The following is a 23,754-nucleotide window of genomic DNA, read 5'->3' on the forward strand; positions in this document are numbered from 1 at the left end:
AGGAGAGAGAGAGAGAAAACCAGTAATTTAACCCCCTTTTCTGCTTTATATCCTCTTTAACCCTCCTTTATAAATAAAGTTCACTTTTCAAGCCTTTATAATTAATTATTTTGGTGCAATTAGAATTTTTTTTAAATTGCTTGATCAAAGTTATGTAATATTGATACTATGGTAGTGGCCCAAGGTCCCAGACAGAATTCAGGCCTCACTATGCTAAGTACCATACAAAGAGTTTGAGTTAATAGTCTAAGAGGAAGGGACTATGAAACTTTTCTTAAGCCTGGACTATACTTAAAACACAGATTGACATAGCTACAGCACTCAGATGTGTAAAAAGTCCACACCCTGGAGCAAGACAACTATGCATACCTAATCTCTGATGTAGACGCATGTAGGTCAAGGGAAGAATGCTTTCATTAACCTCACTACCACCACTCGAGGAAGTGGTGTTCCTACAACAGAAAAAACATTTCCATTGCTGTAGGCTGTCTATACACTACTGGGTTATGCCAGCATAGCTACAGTGCCATAGCTATGCCACTATGTCCCTATAGTGTATAAATGACCTAAGTATGGAAGAGGGTCAATCAGCTTTTAAAGACTGGAAAACTTTGCTCTTGACCAGTGTTCTCAACCAGGGATACACATACCCCTGGGGGTATATCAACTCACCTAGATCAATGTTTCTCAACCTGGGGGTCATGAGCCCAAGGAGGGGCTCAGCCCTGGGCAGTGGGGCTCAGGCTTCATTCTCCTGAAAGGCGCACAGTAGCCTGGAAAGTTTGAGAACCACTGCTCTAGACCATACTCCCTTTCATAATATAACAGGTGATCCAAATTAGTTCTCCTAGGGCTATTGAAGGACTCCAGTGGGCACTGGATCATCAAATTAATTTATCCTATGCAAAAAAGTGATCAGCTTCTTCTTAGCAATTAATAAAATGCAGAAAGTAATGGTACATCTGTATAGAGATCCGATCACCTCTGATGATACATGTAATTCTGAAGCATAAGATTTTTTTTTGACTGAGGGAGAAAAAAAATTGCACAACTTCAGCAGAAGCTTTTTATTGCAATTCTGATGGGGTTTTTTGTTTGGGTTTGTTTTTTAACCTACGGCAATGGCTGTAATCTGTTTCAAATGTGCGCTGTTAAGCATAAGAACGGATGGCTGCAAGGTTGACTTTCTTTGGAACAATAATTATTTATGACACTTTATTACAACAGCTCCAAAACATATGGTTACCTTATTAGAAATTAAAATTCATTTTCATATAAATCTCAGCATGATATTGCACCAAAATAACTGAAGTAACTCCAGGGGACAGCAAATAATTTCATTTAAACTGTTCTAGGGCTTGGCAGTTGCAATATGAAATTTAAACTGATTCACTTGTAAATACAAAAGCTATTTTTGATAACACAAATAATCCATTTACAGGCAAGCACAAGCACAAATGTTACCATTTTCCTACAAGTTTCTGAGCCTACATAATTTATTTCTTACTCACAAGGTATCATTAATTTGTTAACTGTTTTCCTTTCCAAACCTGTTTTCCAATTAGAAAATGCACTTGCTCCGCCTTTCTAATGTGTCATTCATACATTTTAAAACCAGAAGAAATCCATTGTGATCATCCAGTCTGACCTGCACATTGCAGACCACAAAACTTCACCCACCCACTCCTGTAATAAACCCCTAACCTCTGGCTGAGTTACTGATGTCCTCACATTAGGATTTAAATACTTCAAGTTACAGAAGATCCACCATTTACTCTAGCTCAGACCAGCAGGTGCCCAATGCCCCATGTCGCATAGGAAGGTGTAAAAACCTGAGGGACTCCGCTGATCTGACCTGGGGGAAAATTCCTTCCCAACTCCAAATAGGGTGATCAGTTAGACCCTGAGCATGGTGGCAATACCCACCAGCCAGTTGCTTAGGAAAGAATTCATAGTAGTAAGCCAGAGCCCTCCCCTTCTACTGCCCCATTAGATTGCTAGTATTTAGAAAAATCTGACCTCTACACTACAAGTTTCATGCTCAACATCAAGCAGATGAAGTCTCATTGTAATAAAGGCTGATCACTGACAACTGCATAAGGCTGACTGATTATTAACAAGCTGTAGCTTGTGATCCATTTATAAAAGACAGGTTTGACATTATCCAGTGATTAAGATGACCATAAGAGTGAAAACATCCAGTGTTGTTGTATCTGTGTTGGTCACAGGATATTTGAGACACGAGGTGGGTGAGGTAATATCTTTTATTAGACCAACTTCCATTGGTGAGAGAGACACGCTTTCAAGTTTAGTTTTATCCCACAGGAGTAAATTTCAACTACGAAGAATATAATTGCATATTCAAATTGGCACTGTCAAATAGTTTGGAACTAAAATGTAGGTTTGACTTAAAGGAAAATCCAAATGTTTACAAAATCCAAATGTTTGAGGCACTTTTTTTAAAGTCTCAGTGAAAAGAGTGATCTTTAATGTAAACATCCCCCACAGTGTTATGAACCAAAACAGCACTTGATTTGTTCTTTGAAATGAGAATGTGAAACTATGTACAGAAAGTGAAACAAAGAAGACAAGATGAAAGCAGTGCATAAAAGAATACAAAGGATTCAGACCCTCACCCTACAAAGTCTTGCACATACGTTTAACTTTACTCACTATGAGTAACTTCATTGTCTACTCATGGTGGGTAAAGTTAAGCACATGTGCAAGTTTTTGCAGGATCCAAGCCCATACATGTTGCAAGGTAAATGGGATTTTTAAAATTATAGTTCTCCTAATTCAACATATCAGTAATGATGAATTTTTTAAATATGTTGTTTACTTTCAGTGTGCCTTCTTAAATATATTTTGGGGTAGAGGAGAATCTGGGGTGTGATTTATTATGGAATAAACTGTATGCTGGCTACAGAAAATGTTAACATCTAGTGTGGAATGCTTTTGTGAAGAGAAGATGACAAACAGAAGGATAATCATTAAAAATTGATCCAGAAGTCAAGCCAATGGACATCAGCCAAAAATACAGTCATATATCACTGCCATACAGAAGGTTTAAGTGATACTATATAACATTAATGTTATCTCCAGAGCCACAATGTAATGAAACTGTATCCATTACAATGAAAACAATATATAGAGGAAGAAAAAAAAACAGCAATAGATTTTATTTATTGTGTGTAGCAGGAAGTGCGTCCAGCTGTGGAAACTCAGCATATTTTTAATTGATTTCTATCCTTTGGGCCCTATTCACCACTCCTTATTCAACTAAAACTCAGAGTGATGTCAATGGGAGCTTTGTCTGAGTACGCACAGCATAATAGTGGCTCATGTTCAGCAAGTACTTAATCAAAGGATTAATTCTGACCTAAGGAAGAGAGGGTGGTTTTCTAATTCTACCTGCAACAGATATTGTGCAGTGTCACACATAGCTTTTTGTTGTTGTTGCATACTACACAACATGGTTACTTAAAATGAAAATCAAAAATGTTTTTAAAAATGCAGACATCCGCACCTCCATTTCTAAGCTGTCTTAACTATATTGTATTTACTCCCTATGGATGGTAATAACTCCTTAGTAATTAGAAAACACTTTCTTTCCCATACAACTGTTTTGTTTGGGTTTCCCTTATGTACACATTGTAAATTGACAGTTTTCTGGCAGGGCATCCCCAAATTTTGCCAGGCCCCTCAACTTTGGAACGAACTCTCATTCTTCTGAAGCAATCAAATCTGCTGACTTTCATGACATGCCACAAAGGCCATAGTTAGAGGATGACAGAACACATTTCTTGAATTACTGAAATTTCAACAAAAAATTTTAATGACAATTTATGGGGGGTTTTAAAAAAATGCTATTCTCTAGTTCTGTCAAGCAATTAAAAAATCACGATTAATGACATGATTTAAAAAATTAATCGTGATTAATCACACTTAAACAATAATAAAATGCCTTTTATTTAAATTTTGTTGGATGTTTTCTACATTTTCAAATATATTGATTTCAATTACAACACAGAATACAAAGTGTACAGTGCTCATTTATATTTATTTCTGATTACAAATATTTGCACTGTAAAAAAATATAGTATTTTAATTCACCTAATACAAGTACTGTAGTGCAATCTCTATCAAGAAAGTTGAACTTACAAACGTAGAATTATGTACAGAAAAATTCACTCAAAAATAAAACAAATGTAAAACTTTACAGCCTACAAGACCATTTGGTCCTATTTCTTGTTCTCCCAATCACTCAGACAAACTAGTTTGTTTAGATTTGCAGGAGATAATACTGCCTGCTTCTTGTTCACAATGTCACTTGAAAGAGAGAACAGGCATTCGCATGGGACTTTTGTCACAGACATTGCAAAGTATTTACATGCCAGATGAGCAAAAGATTCACATGTCCATTCATGCTTCAACCACGATTCCAGAGGACATACGCCCATGCTGATGACAGGTTCTGCTCAATAATCCAAAGCAGTGCAAACCGATCCAGGTTCATTTTCATCCGCTGAGTCATAGGTAACCAGCATAAGTTGATTTTCTTTTTTGGTGGTTTGGATTCTGTAATTTCCGCATTGGAGCGTTGATCTTTTAAGACTTCTGAAAGCATGCTCCACATCTTGTCCCTCTCAAATTTTGGAAGGCACTTCAGATTCTTAAATCTTTGGTCGAGTGCTGTAGCCATTTTTAGAAATCTCACAATTTTCTACCTTCTTTGCGTTTTGTGAAATCTGCAGTGAAAGTGTTCTTAAAATGAACAACATGTGCTGAGTCATCATCTGAGACTGCTATAACATGAAATATATAGCAGAATGCAGGTAAAATAGCCAGAGACCTACAATTCTCCCCCAAGGAGTTCAGTCACAAAGTTAATTAACACATTTTATTAACGAGCATCATCAGCATGGAAGCATGCCCTCTGGAATGGTGTCCAAAGCATGAAGGGGCTTATGAATATTTAGCATATCTGGCATGTAAATACTCTGCAATGCCTGCTACGAAAGTCCCATGCAAATGCCTGTTCTCACTTTCTGGTGATGTAAATAAGAAGCGGGCAGCATCATCTCCCATAAATGGAAACAAACTTGGTTGTCTTATCGATTGGCTAAACAAGAAGTAGGGCTTAGTGGACTTGTAGGCTCTGAAGTTTTGCTTTTTTTTTTTAATGCACTTATGTAACAAAAAATTGATATTTATAAGTTGCACTTCCATGATAAAAAGACTGCACTACAGTATTTGTTTGATGTGAATTGAAACATACTCTTTTGTTTATCATTTTACAGTGCAAATATTTGCATTAAAAATAATAATATAAAGTCAACAGTGTACCATTTGTACTATGTGTTGTAATAGAAATCAATATATTTGAAAATGCAGAAAATATTTAATAAATTTCAGTCGGTATTCTATTGTTTAACAGTGCGATTAAAATGCGATTAATCATGGTTCATTTTTTTTTAGTTAATCACATGAGTTAACTGCGATTAATTGACAGCCCTACTATTTTCTAACCAGCTAATACATATATTTTCACTGCATATTCTGAAGATAAATGGAGGGATCTGAGGATTGAAAGCTGGGGAAAGTGAGGTACCTACAATGTATTTATTTATTTTGCTGGAAGGAGTTGTTTGGTTACATGTGATATGAGGAAGTTCAGCTGCTGGATTTTCTTTGGCTACATCTACACTTACAGCAACTTGTAAGACACAGGCATTCCACGTGTAGCTACACATGGCAGTGAAAGGCTCTGGCAGCGAGGAAAGGGTCCGGAAGCGGGGAGCTCCCTGTTTCTTCCCCACTTCCAGAGCCTTCCCTATTGCCAGAGCCTTTCACTGCGGCAGGGAACGGGCTGCGCAACACTACACTGAAAATAGTAGTGTAGACATGGGAGACACTACTTTGGCGCATATAGAGTTGTGTTGGGCAGGGGTGGCCAACCTGTGGCTCCGGAGCCACATGCGGCTCTTCAGAAGTTAACATGCAGGTCCTTGTATAGTCACCGACTCCGGGGCTGGAGCTACAGGTGCTAACCATTCAGTGTGCCAGGGGGTGCTCAATGCTCAACCCCGGCTCTGCCACAGGCCCTGCACTCACGCCACGCTTTCCTGCCCTCTCCCCTGAGCTTGCCATGCCCTCGCTCCTCCCACCCCCCACCTCCAGAGCCTCCCACATGCCATGAAACAGCTGCTCAAGAGGTGCAGGGAGGGAGTGGTAGGCACTGGTTGGCGGTGCTGCAGGTGGGCGCTGGCAGCCTGGCCCCCCTAGTGTAGGGTATATATACCCTCGGGGTTCAAGCATGTAGAGCACTCTAGTCTACGCTACTCACCTAAGGCATGTCTCACTCTCTACACTGCTATTTATATCTGTGCTAGCTGGGCAGGCAGTATCTATAATCTACATGCCGCCATAAGTGTAGACATAGTCTATATGGTAACATTCATGTTTCTAAAGAAGTCTTAAGGGAGCATACAGCCCAGAATAGTTTGTTCTTTCAAACCAAAAGAAAAGAAATGTGGGTCAAGTTAGAAAAATGACTGCAACGCTGGCATCTCAAGAATCTATGTTTATTGTATCTCAGGGCCAGGTCCTGATAGCACTTCTTCAGTGGGACCAAGGCTATCTGACTGCTCCCGGGGTCAGACATTACTCTGTAAGAGTAAAGGTATAAGAATCTGTTCCTCAGTCATCTCTGTATCAAACGTGCTCAGTTTACAAGTAAATAGATGTGGGAGGCATCCAACTGCCAGCTCTGCAATCTGGAATTTCAGAGTCAAGTTGGAGTCTCTCCCTCCTGCATATCACAAAGGCTTTGCAGGCCAAGTTATCCATCAGTTATAGCTGTGCAAACCCATTGTTCTTCAAACTCTGACTGCAGAAGCACCTGTGCAACCCCAATGCTTTCAAACAACAGTAACAGTTCTGTTAATGACACATGAGCTGGAATATGATCCAGCTCACTCTCTCTTAGCACGGTAGGTGCTGAAGGGCTAACAGGAATTATTAAAAAGCAGTAAAAATGGTTGTGTGTCTGTCATCAGATCTGACACTGAATACATACATAAGAAGTTGATGAGAGGAAGTACGTTTACACAAGACAGGTGTAAGGCGGGGTGCGTTCTGTCTCCTTTTCTGTTTATGCTAGTCATCGACTATGGATTAAAACAATGTGACAGTGATACATATGGCCTAAAATGGAACAATTCAAGGCTATTTGATCTAGACTTTGCTGACAACATCACTCATCTTCAATGAAGATGCCAACGGACTACAAAAATGAACAAACCAAGTAATGGAGAAGAAAGGTTTGAGATACAATGCAAAGAAATGTAAAGTCATGTTAATGGGGACTATAGGGACAGAAATCAAAACTGAAGAAGAGAAACTGGAGAAGGTGGACAATTTTATGTATCTTGGAAGTACCATCAGCCAAGATGGTACTAGTTCCAAAGAAAGAAGAAGAAGAAATCGGGAAGGCAAATGCTGCATTTGGAAGACTCAAAAACATCTCCCTCAAGAAAAAACTGAACATGTACAAAGCAATTTTTATTGCCATCACAACATATATTAGTGAGATATGGCAACTTACCAAGAAAGATATGCAAAAGTGGGATGCATGTCTGAGAAGAATATTGGGAATAACAGAGATAGGAAGACGAATTAAGAAGTCAGAGAAATGACTGGACAAGGCACCCTCTCACAAATAATCTACAAAAGACGACATCAGTGGCTGGGACATGTGCTGCGAATGGAAAAAGAACGCTTACCAAAAACCGCCCTTGAATGGAAGCCAGAAAACACAAAGAGAGGAAGATCGCAAATAACATGGAAATGCATAGTTATGAATGACATCAAGCACCTCAATGTGAAATGGGAAGATTTGGAGAGAACGGCAGTTGACAGGCAAGGATGGCAAATGTGGGTAGCCCAATGTGCAGCAAAGCATGGGATGGAATAAGGCCTGAGGTAAGGTTTACACAATTGATTTTCAAAGATCAAATACATTTTAATCCTATTTTAGGCATGCATCTCTCTGCTCTCTCTAATGGGAATTTTTTTGTTATAAACTTTAAATACGGCAAACATTGGGTTCCACCCATCTCCACACCCCAAGTTTGGGCTTGAAACCAGAGCTGGCCAAGACTGGGCAGTACGATTGGCAGGGCTGCCGCAGAGCCACAGACTCTGGGAGCCCTGTGCAATACAATTGGCAGGGCTGCCCCTGAGCCCATATCTTGGAAGCCTGGGATCCCCAACCCCAGGGCAGTCCATGTGGCAGGGATGCCCTGGGGCCAGAGGCCCTGGAAAGCCAGGTTCCCCAGGAGCCACGCAGGTTTCCAACAGAAAATTCCCTGTTATTCAACAAAAGTTTGTTGAACCTCAGATGTTTCTGACAAATGCTTTGGGTTCAATGAACCAGGATTTTCCAATTAAACTTAGTTTTGCTGGAAAACTCCTGACTAGCTCTACTTAAAACTAGCAAAGCCCCTTTAAATATACATCCTTGCTGAAGCACCTTCAGCTGTAATAATGTTAGCAGAGTTGTGGGAAGAATATTCATTTATTAATGGCTGGTGCAGATCCTGTAAAGAGAGCATTCTACTCTGGTAACTGAGGGTTGAAATCTGGGAGAAGTGATTGGAGGACTGACTGCAGCATGTCTCGACATATCCATGTTTTTAGCTTTAATCTAAGCAGCACAGATACCAACAGCAATGAAGCCATGGGAACATAGACTTCAGGGCAGGCTGGCTTGCTTGAGTAAGTCCCAAAAGTCCCAGGAGGGCTTGTACTGTCCATTCTGCCATCACTTCACTGCTATTGATATCTGAGACAGCTGAGCCAGCTTTAATCCAACTATGTATACACATGCTGCAAACCACACACCCCAGTTGTAGGATAGACATACTCTGAGCTATCACAAACTTTCCCTATATTTAGAATAGGAAGTAACTGATATTTTAACTGTTTTTTTGCTATTGTTATTATTATACTCATTTACTCTTTATATTATGGTAGTGTCTAGAGGATATGACATTGGGGCCCCATTGCTCTAGGCATTGTACGAACACCTGGCCTGAGACAGGCCCTGCTTTATGGAGCTGAATATCTAAATACAAAACGATGGGAGAAAGGAAGTGTTATCTTAATTTTACAGATGGGAAACTGAGGCATGCAGATTAAAGTGATTGGCCCAAAATTTCACAGGGAATCTGTAGTAGAGCTAGAAATTGAATCCAGGTTTCCTGGGTTCCAGTCCAGTGTTTTAACTACAAGACCATCCTAAAAATCACTGTGTGGCAAAAATTGGTAAGTGCTGAAATTTTGATAAAAAGTACTGTATTTGAATGTGTCCCTTTTACAGAACAGCAGCAGCAAAACTAATAACCAAAATAAAATATCGAGACCATTCAATAAACATAGAAACACGCAGCGAACAATACAATAGTCTAATCTGGATCACCTGAAATGAATGTACAATGTATTAATAGGTCAGTTTAAGGGAAGGAATGGTTGTTAAAATAAGGGGAAAATAAAATCAGAACAGCCAATGTCATTTTATAATTCAGATCTCATTTGAACTGAATTTATCCATTGACCGAGAAGAACATCATAACCCCAGACCTGAATTTCACTAAAGTTACCCCAGAAAAGATTACTACTTATATACTCAGACTGTAACTCTGAATTAATGATCTAGTATGCAAATTAGTTTCCACAAACATGCCATCAAATTAAATATTCAGCATTTTAGCAATTCTAAATAAACTTGGAAGGAAGCAAAAATAAAAATATATTTAAAAAAAGAAAACCGATGTAGTGTCCTTTGTGCCAAAAACCTTTCACCTCCAGATTGTTAATTTTTTTTTTCAAATGCAGTGCTTGTGGTGATATGAAAATAAATAAGAAGTCTAATTTCCTTCAACAAAACACACATCTCTTTTGAGGGAAGCATAACACAACAACAAAAAAGGGCTTCTGTAATGAATGACACTACAAGTCTTAATGATTTAATGACTATGATTAGTCACTTAGGGCCAGATACTGCCATGCTTAATCTCACTGAATATCATCTTATTCCCTGAGTATTGCTATTTTCTTCAGTGAAACTACTTGCTGAGTAAGATAGTTTGCAACATGAGTAAGGATGGCAGAATCTAGTCCTTACCGGATATACTGTGTAAACAGGACTACAATATTTCAATGTTGATTTCAGTTGCCAAACTGAAAGCATTAGAAACTGAGGGCAAACTTTTTGCTCTCACTTACACAAAGGTAAATGTAGGGTAACACCAATTAAGTCAATCCAGGTTTACACCAATACAATTAAGAGCAAGCTGTTTGTAAAGTCCTTTACTTCACCACAAAACAGGTTCAACAAATGCAGCAATGCAACTTTACCAAACAAACTCATGAAACCTAAAAGCTGAAAAGGTAATTCAATTTCTATGCCATTCAATCCTTGGCCTCTCAGGTGACATTGCCAGCTATGGTGTCAATTAGATTCCATTATCATAGCCGTTTCTAAGATGCCCACCCAACTGTGAATTGGACTGACATCACCCTCTCTCTTCACTTTATCAACTGAACCACATCAGATCATAAAGTTTTTCTGTCACTGTGAACTTGAAACAGATCGAAATGAATAATCTAGAGTTGAAGACACCAATTAATCCTATCAATTCTTTGCTTCATCCAAGCTCTAAGAAGGAATCCAATTAAAATAATTAACATTTAAGTACTGCAAATAATCAGAACAAGGTATTAATATTTAACAGCATAAATTGATTCTACAAAAACTGAATACACAAAAATGACTCGCAGGACTTTTTACTGTGAAAAAGATAGGGAATTAGCTATTTTCCACTGAAACTTCCCATCCAATTCTACAAGTTAAGACTCTGTTGAAATCATATGATGGTAATTATTTGAATACAGTCTTCATATTCATAATTCTGCATTGTGTGTCTTAAAGAAAGGTCTACAAAACAAACAGGAAGGTTGTACTTTTTTTATTTTTTTGCTAAGCAGAGAAGAATCACTGAATAACTCATTGACCTCTCAAGAAAAGAACTTTGGTTCAGTCAACCAGACACCAAGTGCACCTAAGAGGTTTCCAATTAATCCTTTAATTCAGGTTCTCTGTCTCTCCTGCAAAGTAAAAGAAGAAAAATTCCTTCCGTTTGAAATACTTCTATCTGCAGTGAATTTCAAGGTTCTTAATAGTAACTAAAGGTCAGTAACATGGTTAACTCTTCTTGATACCTATTTTTATTTACCTCTAGACTTTATGATACACTGGATTTGTATAGAGACATATAAAGCCAAGAAAGAGGTGATGTGGAGATGAAAATGTTTTCTCTACTAGAGAGTTAGCAATCATCATCATCATCATCATTAGGATTAGGAAATCAATCAATGATTCACAGTATAGCCATGTAAAAATATAATAAAAGCTTGAAGATCATAGATTGAGACAATTTTACCTCTCAGTTTGTCTTCTGTTTGAATGAACATCCATTAATAATATTCATTCCTATCCTTCTTTTCTTTGTTTGCCTTTCCTTTCTCATAGCTTTGGAAAAATTCTCAGACGATGACCATATGGGTGCCTCTCAGAGACTGTGTTTCAATGCCAACATCTGTATAGAGATTGCCCATGATTTGCACACTGCTATGATTAAACTCAACAGTTATAGGACTGACTGAACTTCATTCTGAAGAAGAGATGAATTTACAAATAAACCAATATTGTCTCATTCTCCAGCAAGTGAACCAACACCAATCCAAGTAGTTAGTAGGTGGATGCATGGAAAGAGAGAAATAGATATAAAAAATTATAAAAAGAGCAATGTCTAGAGAATCTAGAAACTAAAATTTGTATTGGCGGAGGATGTTCCTCAGATGTCTTGTGGAATGAGCACAACTTTCTTAATGGGGGACTTAAGGACTTGTCTTTTACCCACCAGGAAATGGTAACCTTGGAAAGCTTTGTGACCTTTCCATTTTAGCCATATACTACAAAATGAATATGAAGGACATCCTATCTAGGTACTATTTAATGGGTCATTTAAGGAAACTAACCAGAATTATATCTAGACCTCACATAACTTCATATACTTCCAGCCTTAACCTATCCAACTTTAGTGCTAGAAGGGAAACAAGTACTAACCACTCCCAGCCCCATATTTAACCTGAGGAAACTTTTACACCTCCTTCCTAAGGGCTACAGAACTCTGGCTGGGATGTCCTGTCCTAAGCATAGGCCAATATAAGCAATCAGTACTGTTCCATGGAAATTTTATTTTTCCTGTTATAAAATATTGCTGTTTGGTTATTTGGTTCAAAAATATTAATTCAAATTCACAAAGCTTGTTAGTTATGTCCTATAAATGACCCATTGGGAGAAGACAGAGTGCATCGGTCACTCAGCTTTGTTAAAGGAGGAAAAAATAGCTTGCAAAATACTAACAGAATGAGAATATGAATCATACAGGCTCCCTTTACTCTGGTCAACAGATGACTTTTTATATTAGATCCATCATCAAAGGAATGTTCAGCATGACATTGGTTAACCATAGTGGGAAAAGATGCTGCTGTGCGGCATGACAAGATAACTGGTGATTTTCTAAATCATTTTTACTTGTGTTTTTCCTGTGAGGGAAGAGTGTTTGGTTGGTTGTTTTTTAAATACAAGTACTTCTTTTTACATTTTTACTACAGCTCTTACATTTATGATAATTTTGACATATAAGCAGCCCCTTGCTCCCAACAAACTAAAAAACAAAAGTGAGAGAAACATCTAACTGAAATGGTGGAGAAAAGTTAGAAACAATCTTGTCCCCCTCACTGATATCTAAGACAAAACTCCCATTGTCTTCAATGAGGGAAAGCCCAGACCCTTGCTTATCAGCATCTAGAAGGTACGAACGGTTACGTGGCTAAAGCACAGGACTAGGGGGTCGGGGTGTGAGTGTGAGTGAGAGAGAGAGAAATGTCTATCCCCACATGTTGCATTGTGAGGATGATCTCATTAATATTTGTAAAGTGCTTTGAGATTCTTGGACAGAAGGCATTACAGAAGTGTGAAGTATTACAATATTTATTTTAAAGGCAGCATGGTCTAGAAGAAGAATGAGTATGGCATGGAAACTTATGAACTCCTTCGGTTTAATTCTAGTTCTGCCACTAACTTGTTGCATCACATTGGGCAAACCACGATGAGTGATTTCCAGCCGCACACTCCCATGTGCCCACCTCTACAACTGCAAATCCCTACATGTGCAAGACCTCAAGTGTGCCTGTACACATGCAACTTTGTTCAGTTGCAAATGATGGCTGCATAGAGGCATGGTTCAACACAAGGCCCTTAAATTATCCGTGCCTCGGTATCCCCATCTATAAAAAGAGGGTAATACTAATTCTCCTCCCCAAAAGGATCTGTGAAGACTACTTAACTGACGTTAGTTCATCACTTTGAAAATGTCAAATTCTACATTTATTATAGAGGCACAAAGCAGGTAGATGAGTCAGTGAAAGAAAAAAACCTATCACTTTTAATGAGTAAAAAGAGTAGGGCTTGTTCTCTCTTTAATACAGTACGGATCTCTAATCACCTTCTTTATTCATTGTGGATACTTTATTTGCTAAGAAGCATCTTGATTTTTTTTTTAAAGTCACAGTTTTTAATGGGTGGTTATTCTGAAGGCATAACCAGACCTTTCCTATTAAAATGCTTGCTTTAACATAGATTATGCATGCTTTAACATCGCCATTTGAAAAGAAGCTGTTGATGAGAATGAACCGTAGATGTGTTTCAGATTTTTTTAAAATGTGATGATGTATTCATCAATGCTTTTAACGGACCTTGGACTCCCAGTAAAGCTCACCCATGACAAAGGCAATGCAACTTAAAAAATATAATGGTACAAAGTTACAAATATACATGAGGAAATTATATTAACTAGCAGACTCAATGCAAGTCTTTAGAGGAGATGCTACAATGTCAAAACAATGTGCAAGCAAATAAGGGGTTACAATGTAACATGAAGAAAGGCAAAACGTACGTCAACAGAAGTCAACAGCAATGACAGTACAATATGGGGAAGGAAAAACAATGCCCAACGTTAAAACACACCAAAAAAAGTTCAAATAATGTCAGAGGAGATTGAAACCTGGAAGCTCAGAATTAATGATCCATAGAATTCTGAACTAAAGCGCCACTGTACCTAGATACGTCATAATATGAGATATTTGAACCTACATGTCTCAGAAGAAGTGATCTTATATGCCATTATATTTCAATGCTTAGGAACAACAGAACTGAATGTGGAACATTAACCGTGCTTAACATGAGCATTTTCTCTGGTTCTATAGATTTGTGTCTCAGTCTATTAAGAAGTATTTATGATTAATATTTAAACAATACAGGAATCTGATATGCTCATATGAATACAAATCTGCATGACACCCACTACTGTGGCCCATACTAAGGCAAATTCTGCCCTCAGAGGCATATATAGGCCACCATTGATTTCAGTGACAGCTGTGCATGCCTTTGAGAGCACAATTTAGTCAAATGACTGTGAATTGAGTGCTATTCAATAAAATAGGCAGATAGATTATAGTAATTAGATAAGAGAGACAGATCTGTGAGATAAACAGGCTTTGCACAGGAGTTTTCTATGGGTGGTTAGGGGTTCCGTATTACAAGGCAATAAGAGAGCCACTCCTTGACTAATGGATTTGTCAGGCCATAGATCCCCACTGGGGGATCTCACCTACAGATCACTACTTATGATTTAGCTCTGTGAAACACAACTCTTTGGTGCACTATAGTTCTCTTCATCCACATATCTCCTGACCTCAAGAAGCAGACCCAACCTTGTTCTGTTGTCTTTTGTTCAGTACACATTCGTATAAGATAGGGTCTGGATTTGCCTTCCAAATAGTACAGCTAGAGACTCTGAGACCAACAATGTCACAAGTTCAGCTAATTTGTTCCGACAGCTTTTCGGGCTTTTTTCCCCCGTTCCAATATTGCTAAGGTCTCAAACATTATTTTGAGCAAAGATGTTTAAAATGCTGCCAGATAAAGGAATTAGACAAACTGCTACAAGGTTAACAAAACACTAAATACTAATGAAAGCACTTTTCAAAATGGGGATTTCTGGTTTTATTTAGAGCAGCCAAAAAAAAAAAAAAAAGTATATACACTGGGTACTCGATCATCGCTGACAAAGTGCATTATTGTAATCTTGGTAGTATCTATTCAGCAGCTACTCCCACAATCTCTCTAGTACAGAAGTTCCTTAATATATTGTATCTTTGCTACTACCCCAAGAAGTAAATGATTGGAAATCTTTTGTATTACCTGAAAGAATGTATAGAATTGAGGGTTTGGTTTTGTTCTTTTAAGAGGTGCACCAACTATGTTGTAAGACTTGGAATATTTTTGCTTTAATTTGCAGACTGCCTTTGCAAAAAGAAAAGGAGTACTTGTGGCACCTTAGAGACTAACCAATTTATTTGAGCATGAGCTTTCGTGAGCTACAGCTCACTTCATCGGATGGATCGATGCATCCGATGAAGTGAGCTGTAGCTCACGAAAGCTCATGCTCAAATAAATTGGTTAGTCTCTAAGGTGCCACAAGTACTCCTTTTCTTTTTGCAAAGGCAGACTAACACGGCTGTTACTCTGAAACCAGACTACCTTTGTTCATCATGTCTAGAACAGTCCTGATCACTTAAATATGGTAAAAAAAATAATAATCTCCAAACAATGGGATAATTTAAGCTCATCTGATGCCAGTATAACATATCTGTTTCACATCCTTCAGTCTTGTCTCCCCATTCTTACAGTATATTTTTATCAGCTTCTCAAAAATGTCATCTCTTTTCCATCACCAGCACTGTTGGAAGGAGGAAGCTGGAGAAATAGTGTAAAAAAGCCAAAAATAAGAACACCAAGACCCAAAATACTGGGACATTTTTTTAAAAAACCAACAGACTTCACAAGGCAAAATAGAATGCTGTGTATGTTGATTTATCATTCTAAAAAGATTATACAGTAATGAGTAACCCATCAAAAAATAAGAGCAAGCTATAGGAAATAGGGTTGGATTCTCTCCACCACAAAGAAGAGGATGAGAGCAAAGCCATACTGCATTCTTTCCTGAGGCAGAATAGTGAATCATTAGCAAATAGAAGTAGCTCAGCAACACAGAACAGAGCCTCCTGGGAAATATGTCTCCTCTATACAACATTAAGACCATTCTAGAAAATTACCTGACTTGCAGAAGTTGAAGGAAGGACTACAGGTTAATGTTTCTGTGTACAGCCATAACATTTCTAACCATCAGAGGCATTGGGGATTTCTTTCTTGGTGCTATTAGCATCACTCCCAAAACTGCCCCCTCCATAATTAATTCTATAAAGATGTATCATCCCCTACACACCACCTACAGCATAAGTACCACTGCCTGAAAGTGATATTCTGTGGAAGATCGTAACATGGCAGTGGGATTGCCTATGGATAAGCAGTGTGTCAGCACAGAATCATAGAATATCAGGGTTGGAAGGGACCTCAGGAGGTCATCTAGTCCAATCCCTGCTCAAAGCAGGGCCAATCCCTAACTAAATCATCCAGCCAGGACTTTGTCAAGCCTGACCTTAAAAACCTCTAAGGAAGGAGATTCCACCTCCCTAGGTAACGCATTCCAGTGTTTCACCACCTTCCTAGTGAAAAAGTTTTTCCTAATATCCAGCTTAAACCTCCCCCACTGCAACTTGAGACCATTACTCCTTGTTCTGTCATCTGCTACCACTGAGAACAGTCTAGATCCACCCTCTTTGGAACCCCCTTTCAGGTAGTTGAAAGCAGCTATCAAATCCCCCCTCATTCTTCTCTTCTGTAGACTAAATAATCCCAGTCCCCTCAGTCTCTCCTCATAAATCATGTGCTCCAGTCCCCTAATCATTTTTGTTGCCCTCCCCTGGACTCTTTACAATTTTGCCACATCCTTCTTGTAATGTGGGGCCCAAAACTGGACACAGTACTGGACACAGTACAAAACAATGCTGAACAGAGGGAAATGATCACGTCTCTCGATCTGCTGGCCATGTTCCTACTTATACAGCCCAAAATGTCATTAGACTTCTTGGCAACAAGGGCACACTGTTGACTCATATCCAGCTTCTCATCCACTGTAACCCCTAGGTCCTTTTCCTGCAGAACTGCTGCCTAGCCACTCGGTCTCTAGTCTGTAGCAGTGCTTGGGATTCTTCCATCCTAAGTGCAGGACTCTGCACGTGTCCTTGTTGACCCTCATCAGATTTCTTTTGGCCCAATCCCCTCATTTGTCGAGGTCCCTCTGCATCCTATCCCTACCCTCCAGCATATCTACCACTCCTCTCAATTTAGTGTCATCTGCAAACTTGCTGAGGGTGCAATCCACACCATCCTCCAGACCATCAGTGAAGCATACAGATAACCAAGATAGGTGGACAGAAGTTTCCACTCATAAATCCATATAGTGCTAGTATCACAAACACCATCATAAAACTTGGACTTTCAAAACTAAATGCATTTTGCAGCCATTTACTTAACAGTAAATTTCTCAGTGGATGCTAAGAAGTTACTTCATTGAATATCTTGTTTACCTTCACAATATGCAGAGTCCCCTTGGACAGAGATATAACCATTCTTGCATTCACAAGTAGCTTTTGTGTTCCAATTTTTGCACTCTGAATTTTCACCACATCTGTGGTCTTCTGCACAAAAGTTATGACCTGAAATACAAAGTTAATTCAACCTTGTATTAGAACATGCTGAATTCAAATACTCAGTATTAATATGTGTATCTCTGTATAGTTTTGCAATGCTATCCTCCAGGCATTCTAATGTGGAATTCTCCTTCATTTTGCCTGGCAAAGACTGGTCCAAATGAGCTTTTCTGAATCCTTTTCATTCTTAGATACCTCTGGTAACAATATTCAGGTTTTAGGTAGGAAGAGTAAGCAACTCCCAAGCAAATATGAATGCTACTGTACGTATTGACCAAGGGAAGATGTTGTGCATTCCTTTCTATCTATCTTTCTAGGACACAATTCATCATTGCAATTACAGTTACAATTAAGCCATACTAAATTGCTATTTTTCAACAAATTTGTATATTATAATGGAGAATCAAAAGTTTGGTTAGAAGAGCTTAAACAGCAAATGAAACTTTGCATTAGAACTGGAAGATTTATTGAAAAGGAAGACTTCCTCATATATGTTGCTACAGATTAACATGCCAGACAAGTTCTGAGTTCTATTCCATCATTTATCCTGAAAATAATATTAATGATACTAATAAAAAGAAATCTTCTACAATATACAATTTATCTCTACTTTTGCTGTGATATAGTGACTCAGCAGTGGAGTTTTTCTGTCAAGATGGATTTACCCCACGAATCGGAGATGATTTCTTCAGAACTTGTTCACAACTTTCATCTACAGAAACTCACCTCGCTGAAATTGTACATTCACTCTGAATTCTTGAAAACTAAGGTTCTTTGGACTCTTGAAAATGTACATACCACTTTTGAGATTTACCATGTATTTTTCAGGGATGGAATTACATATTGCATTATGAATTTCCTAACAAGATTTACATGAAGTGAACCCAAAGTCTCAAAAATCTCTCTTCATTGAGATCCAAATTATGTGCTCAATTATAATTCTGTAATACTCACATCACTACATTGGAGTTATACCAGTGTCAGTGAGTGGAGAGGTTTCAGAGTAACAGCGGTGTTAGTCTGTATTTGCAAAAAGAAAAGGAGTACTTGTGGCACCTTAGAAACTAACCAATTTATTTGAGCATAAGCTTTCGTGAGCTACAGCTCACTTCATCGGATGCATACTGTGGAAAAACACAGTATGCATCCAATGAAGTGAGCTGTTGCTCACGAAAGCTTATGCTCAAATAAATTGGTTAGTCTCTAAGGTGCCATAAGTACTCCTTTTCTTTTAGTGAGTGGAGAGTCTGTCTTAGGTGGTTTAGCCACAACAAATCCTGTATCTTGGGGTTTGGCTAGATGACCCTTGTGGTCCCTTCTAACCTTATATTTCAATGATTCTATGATTAGAGAGCATGATAATGGTAGGGTTTTTTCCATTTTTGTTTTGTTTCTTTATTTTCCTGGGACAGATTCCATTTCCTTTTGTTACAGAGCAGTGATAGGTAAGTAGGATTTTGGTCCTGTGTCTTCTGCATGCATTTCTTTGGCGTTTCCAATAAAAGGGAATTATTATACAATTACAAGCATGGACTTTGAACTCCACATCTCAGAATCCCAAGAACACCATGGGATTCTGATGTAAAAACACCTTTGAAGTTTTTATACAAAAATTCCCAATAAGACATTATTAAATTTATCATAATTCTAACCCACACTTCATTTTTGCAAGCAGGCCCTGTTCTTTAGGAGCATGGCATAGTTTGGGCTTGTGTGAAATGTACAACTTTAGTGCTGCCAATTTTGGTTACAAAAAGAATGGAGCGAAGGTTCCCTGTGTAGAAGTTCTAGTTCAGTGATTCTAAAGCTCCATAAGCTCGCCTACAGCCAGCTAAGAAAACCTATAGGAAAACCTATAGTTCTAAGACTTATATACTGGATTTTTCATACCCCTTGCTCTTACATTGCCTAGACATTCTTTGGGGAACTTTTGAAAGCCTTAACATCTATGAAATGACATTTTTTATCTAATCCAAGCAAGTACTCATGGGCTTATCCCGAGGCTGGCTATGTATATTCAAAAATAAAATTAGTTCCAAATACCAATTAATAAACTAAAACTCTTATACACATTTTGTCACTTTTGTGCTCTTTTATTTGTAGCTTGAAAGGTTTAAGTCCGCCACCAGAGTGTGAGGTCACTTGGCAAAAGTAACACTTGTTTGGCACTTTCCAAGTGTCAATGTCTATCTAAATTCCTGATGTTCTAACTAATCTTATTAATAGTAATCATGGATAACAGTTGGCTTGCTCTTTCACTATGATCCTGCTTACAACAAAATATAGCTGTCTTTTTTTTTTTTGCCTCCTTTAATAAAATTGCAAATATTCTTTCTAGTCTACATTCATTTCAGAGTCTGATAAAAAACACTCAGGTATTCCAAATAAAGCCTTATCAATCCTGGCTAACTTCTTTACTAGTCTAAAAGGGCAGTGTGCTTTTGACTTCACTCATTTAGGCCCTCAGAGGATTTGACCTCTCACTTTTGCCTTAGTAATTATAATCACTACTGAATACTAAATTCATCTATCCAAACAACACCTAATTTATATCCTTTCACTAGGGTTAATTAATTAAAATTCCGTTTGTCCTTTAGCTAACATATTAGAGACAAGGAATTCTGTAACATTTGCTGTGTCACATAAGATCATGAAGGATATCACCATATTTTTCTACCTAGAGTGCTAAACCCTCTTCATATTCATACATAGTATAGGAAAATGCTTTACTTTAACTGGGCTGATAATACTACACTAGGATTTACTGTTATGTATACCACTTCACTCTCATCCAAAACATATACACTTAGTAAATTTCACCTTGAGTAGCATGTTTCTCTAGTAACAGTAGTCCTTACATTTATCTGGTTTTCTTCCCTGGATGTGATTTCTATTTTCTCTTTACCCTGCTGATCGCACTTTTCATCATTAACGACACGCTTACAAAAGTGATACTTCCCTTTTCTGGTCAGTCAGGAGTCAATAGTTTGATTTGCTCATCACCTCTTCAACTGTCCATCTCTAAATCAGAATTTTGTCTAAAGTCCTTGATTAGTTCTCAGGATCACAGGATATTTCTAAGGACTGTCACTTGCTTGTTTGCCACCTCTGAAATTCAGAAGGAATTTGATATCGACGTGCCCTCTCCTAGTTATCCTTCTTGGACCATTATAATTGCCACCTTGTGAAGTTCTCCAGGCAAGTCCTCAATTCGTTTGTTCCCCTTCTACTTAACAATATCTGAGATTCAATTCTTCTCAAAATCAGCCTCTTTCTTATATCTTTTTTTCCCCGAGCTTATAGGCTGTGGTAAAATGGCAGAACAGAAAAAATTAACGTTCCAGTTCTCTAACTTAACTATATTTAATTAAAAAAAAGAAAAGGAGTACTTGTGGCACCTTAGAGACTAACCAATTTATTTGAGCATAAGCTTTCGTGAGCTACAGCTCACTTCATCGGATGCATATTTAATTTTAATTAGAATATTTAAATATTAAATATTTAATATTTAATTAGAGACTCTAGAAAACTCTTCTTGTTGTGTTACTGTGAGTTCCTAATTATAGAAGTACACCCTAGTCCATTTGTAGACTGGCTTAATGTTTGTTATTACAAGTGACTTGTGAAGCACGATCATCAGACCTGGATTTTAAAGTATATCACCTGCTGCTAGGCTCAACTTCTCATTTCCCCTAGCACTTGACTAAACTTGTTAAGAACCTTAACAAATGGGAAGTGGCAAAACATCTTTGTGAAGGCATATATATTGTTTCCACACTGTATGTCACTAGACTTTTACAGAACAAATTAAAATTGATGCTAGAAAGCCAAGGAATGTACATTAAGATACAAAATATTAAATGCTGCACTGTGGCTGTGAGAGTTAGATTAGGAGCATCCCCTGAGCAGGGATTGGCTGGCTGGCCAGGAGAAAAGGGCAATGCTTTCTTGTTTAGGGGAGGAGGGGAGAGGCAAGACTGCTGGAAGAGCAGTCAGCGTGGTGGTGGATGACTCACCAACTAGGAATGAAGGGTTTTAAAAAACAAAAGGTCAGTGAGGGCCTGGCCACTCCCTCATTCACTGGGAACAGGCTGGGCAGCAGCCTCTGGTGCTTGATCACATGTAGTCAAACAGTGACTGGGGATAGTGGGGGAAACCCCTTCCCCATTTCAGGACATAAAAACAGGCAGCAACTGCACATGGTGGCAGGGCAGGAGTGGGGCCTGGGTTCCCTGCTCCAGAGAACTCCCACATGGAAGCAGTCCAGACAATCAGCAGTGGATCGAGTGGGGAAACACCACCTTCCCAGGTTGCTGGGCATAAAAGCAGACAGCGGTTTGGAACACGGCAGCTGGGGCAAAGCAGGCAACAGTAGATGCACCGGGCAGGGATCGCCATCCATGAACCCAGACAAATGCTGTTCACAGTAGGGAACCTTGGTGTAGCACAGTTGTCAGTGTGGTCCAGAGATCAGTGGTACCATGCATGGGGCACAGCTATGAGAAAAGTTTTAACAAATTCATACAATTCCAGGAGCAGGAAGGCCAGTCGGCAATGTGGCCCATTACAGAGGAACGCGTGCTGCGGTACATGCTGTCATTGGCAACCTGTCAACTGGTGTCCTCCACAATTTCAAACCGCCTTTCAGCTATTACATTTGTCAGTAGGCTGAATAGCTACCCAGATCCTTGGGGAGTTTCTTAGTTCAAAGGTTTTTGGCGGGATGGCCACGTACCAGTGGACTCAAGGAGGATTCCCGTCATCCCATCAGGATTTCCATGCTCAGGGACCTCCTTCGCATCCTTAATGTCATATGTAACAGTGCACAGGAGGTGTCCCTATTCAGGACAACATTCTTGACAGCATTTTTTGGTGCTTTCAGGATCAGTGAGCTAGTGCCTGGGTCCATCAGGGATTCTTTGGGAAAGGCTTTGGAATTTCATGATATCAGCTGGCACGAGCATGCAGTGATATTACACTTGCGAAGGTCAAAGACTGATCAAGTTGGCCAGGATGCATTCATTACCCTATGGAAGGGTGGCGAGCCTGAGGTCTCCCCCGTTCGGGCGCTGAGGGCCTACATAGCAATACGGTGAAAGGGAGATGGCCCCCTTTTTGTACACGGAGACGGGAGTCCCCTCACGGCATATCAATTGATTACCATGTTGAGATGGGGGGCTAACGAGCCAGCCCATGAATTTGGTTCCCACTCATTCAGAATAGGGGTGGCTGCGGCAGCAGTGCAAATAGGTATGGAAGCACAAGCTATTCAGGCAATCGGGCGCTGGCAGTCTAATGCATACCGAATGTATGTACAACAGCAGGTGGAAAAATCAACATTAATCTGTTGGGTTCTCATTTCAGATATGGGACAGCCGGCTATGCACATGAGGGTGTGTATCTGTGGGCACAGTATTGTGTTTTGGGGGCATAGGCATGCATCCAGGTTGCCAGAGTGCTCCCAGCTGGGATTCAGTGGCAAATCATTACTCAGTTGGCACACACGAAGGGGCATGTTATGGGATCAACGAATACCACTATTGTATGCTGTGGGGGCATATAACAGTGGCCACCGGATATATTAGTGATACACCTGGGAGAAAATGATCTGGAAACACTTAAAGGGGTGGAGTTAATGCTTTGAACTAGGAGGGACCTGATGTAGATCCTGGCAATTTTTCCAGGCGTTAACATTGTCTGGTCGGATATGCTTCAGTGCAGGGTCTGGGGGGAAGCCATGAACCCCACCAGGATGGACAAAACCAGAAAGTATGTAAACAGGGAAGTAGCCAAATTCTTGTTGCCCTAGGGGTGGGGGGGTACAACAGTAATTTCACATCCTGGCATATTCTGTGGGGCCCCAGAGTTATTCTCATCTTCCCCGCTCCGCCACCGGCCGCTCCCCTGGGGGGGGGCGGAACTGGCCACACCGCAGGCAGCCCCTCTGGAGCC

The 23,754-nt window shown here is 39.3% G+C and overlaps 1 protein-coding gene across 6 annotated transcripts in view; it reads right to left on the bottom strand.

Moving 5' to 3' along the window:
• The window catches only part of NELL1 (neural EGFL like 1), a 445,673-nt gene that overhangs the window by 312,211 nt on the left and 109,708 nt on the right, over nucleotides 1-23,754 (bottom strand). For 4 of the 6 annotated variants that reach the window (XM_048852651.2, XM_048852653.2, XM_048852652.2 and 1 more), the window contains exon 12: nucleotides 17,680-17,808. The exons of the other annotated variants lie outside the window; for them this stretch is intronic. In XM_048852651.2, coding sequence (XP_048708608.1) covers nucleotides 17,680-17,808 — 129 coding nt within the window. The remainder of the gene's footprint in view (nucleotides 1-17,679; nucleotides 17,809-23,754) is intronic. 6 annotated transcript variants of the gene reach the window in all.

This window comes from Caretta caretta, chromosome 6, assembly GCF_965140235.1.
Source record: "Caretta caretta isolate rCarCar2 chromosome 6, rCarCar1.hap1, whole genome shotgun sequence".
Taxonomy (NCBI): domain Eukaryota; kingdom Metazoa; phylum Chordata; order Testudines; family Cheloniidae; genus Caretta; species Caretta caretta.